This window comes from Perkinsus marinus (assembly GCF_000006405.1).
Source record: "Perkinsus marinus ATCC 50983 genomic scaffold scf_1104296953800, whole genome shotgun sequence".
In the NCBI taxonomy this organism is placed as follows: Eukaryota; Perkinsozoa; order Perkinsida; family Perkinsidae; genus Perkinsus; species Perkinsus marinus.
In genome coordinates this window covers 168920-170429 of record NW_003208364.1, presented here as the reverse complement: position 1 = coordinate 170429, position 1510 = coordinate 168920, and the positions used below count along the sequence as shown (strand labels likewise).

The 1510-nt window shown below is 48.7% G+C and overlaps 1 protein-coding gene across 1 annotated transcript in view; it reads right to left on the bottom strand.

Annotated features, from left to right (window-relative positions):
• Positions 1 to 379, bottom strand: part of Pmar_PMAR014897 (conserved hypothetical protein) — a gene marked incomplete at both ends in the record, with an annotated part of 2416 nt that extends 2037 nt beyond the window's left edge. Inside the window, one exon of the mRNA XM_002776271.1 lies at positions 176 to 379. Within this exon, the coding sequence (XP_002776317.1) occupies positions 176 to 379 (204 nt within the window). The remainder of the gene's footprint in view (positions 1 to 175) is intronic.
• Positions 380 to 1510: the final 1131 nt, after the last annotated feature.

Below are 1510 nucleotides of genomic sequence, written 5' to 3'. Positions count from 1 at the left end.
AGCCATGCAAGAACTCACGTTCGCACTTATGTGGGCCTTGTCGGTGAAAAGGGTCAATCTCAACTGAAAAGAAGAGCAAACCAGTTCTCGATCGCGGTCAGGCGCCCCAAATTTGATGACAGAACTAATCCTCAGAGACACCCACATGCCTATCCTGATCAACTAAGAGTCCTACCTCGTTTCGATAGCTGACAGCTACAACCCCGTTGGCATTGTTAGTATAACCAACAAGTGAGGTTACTCGCCGGCCGCAGAAGGTCCTTTCGGCTTTGGGCCCCGGCACGTTAGCGAGACGCCAAGATTTCCCAGACGCATACTTAGGGCCGACCAAACGAGTGATGGTGAGAGTCCGCAATAAGGGCCAATTGCAGGCCCACATAGTAATGTAGGATAGTACAGCCCCTAAGACCAGAAGGACTTGTATCCCACACATGCTCGCACACTTTCAAGACTACCTATCATCAAGGGGGAACATTTCAACCGCTGTGTTGCGTTTTGTATTGCCACGATTCTGTCGAGGGCATGGAGCTCAGCAACGGGTAAAGGTACCTGCATTCCATGAAGCGGATTTCAGGGGACAAATTTCTATGTGGAACCCACTCCGAACATTATCGAGAAATTTCTCCGCTTCGAGAACATCTTGGACCCTGTCCTAAGGTTGACGGTAAATGAGAGTCCCAAGCCGAGGCTGCTAATTTCCTCGTTAGGAATCTGAAAAGCAGGAGAGCTCTTCTTGATAATGCATCATCATAAGATTGGATCCTGTCGAACAGTAGGTCCAACTTGAAAGCAGTCCCTTCGTGTACCATAGAGATTTCATGTTTGGAGCTCACATTGGCCTGACGATGCAGATACTTCCTCGACGCACCGGCTATAATGGCAATTAGAAAATCGTTAACCGTGACATGTAAGGACTCGCAGATAGCCTTAACTCGGTCAAGAGGAATTGGTTCGCATAAACGAACCTGCCGACAATCTGCATGTCTGACAATGACGCTGAATAAGCCTTACTTGTCTATCACCACGTAGTTCTCCGCAAGGGTGGAAAGGATTTCTGGGATCACTTTTAAAATAACCATAAGTCAACTCTAACAGGGCAAAAGGAAGCATGCAGATCCAAGATAATAACCATCGCAATCTGAAAGGAATCGATACAGTCAAAAGGTATGAGAGAAGACTCGCAAGAGACTTGCGGCAAACCTTTGATTACGAAAACATATCCGCAGGTCTTGATCGAGGGCGCCAGTGTGACACAGCCTGGGGGACCGTGTCACCATTCACACTCGGCATGGTCATATCCAAAAGCGCATTCATCAAGGTGAAGCCGTCACCAAGTACGTGATGCAAGTTAAATATGAGACTTGTGCGAGTGAGGACTCGCTGAGCTACTTCAACACGCTCATTTACCTAACGCAGACCAGACGTTGCCCCCGTGTACCCATGCATAGGGCTCCCACCATAAACACGCGCCACGGTGGAAGGGACTTCTCGAAGGGCTGCTGAACAGAGT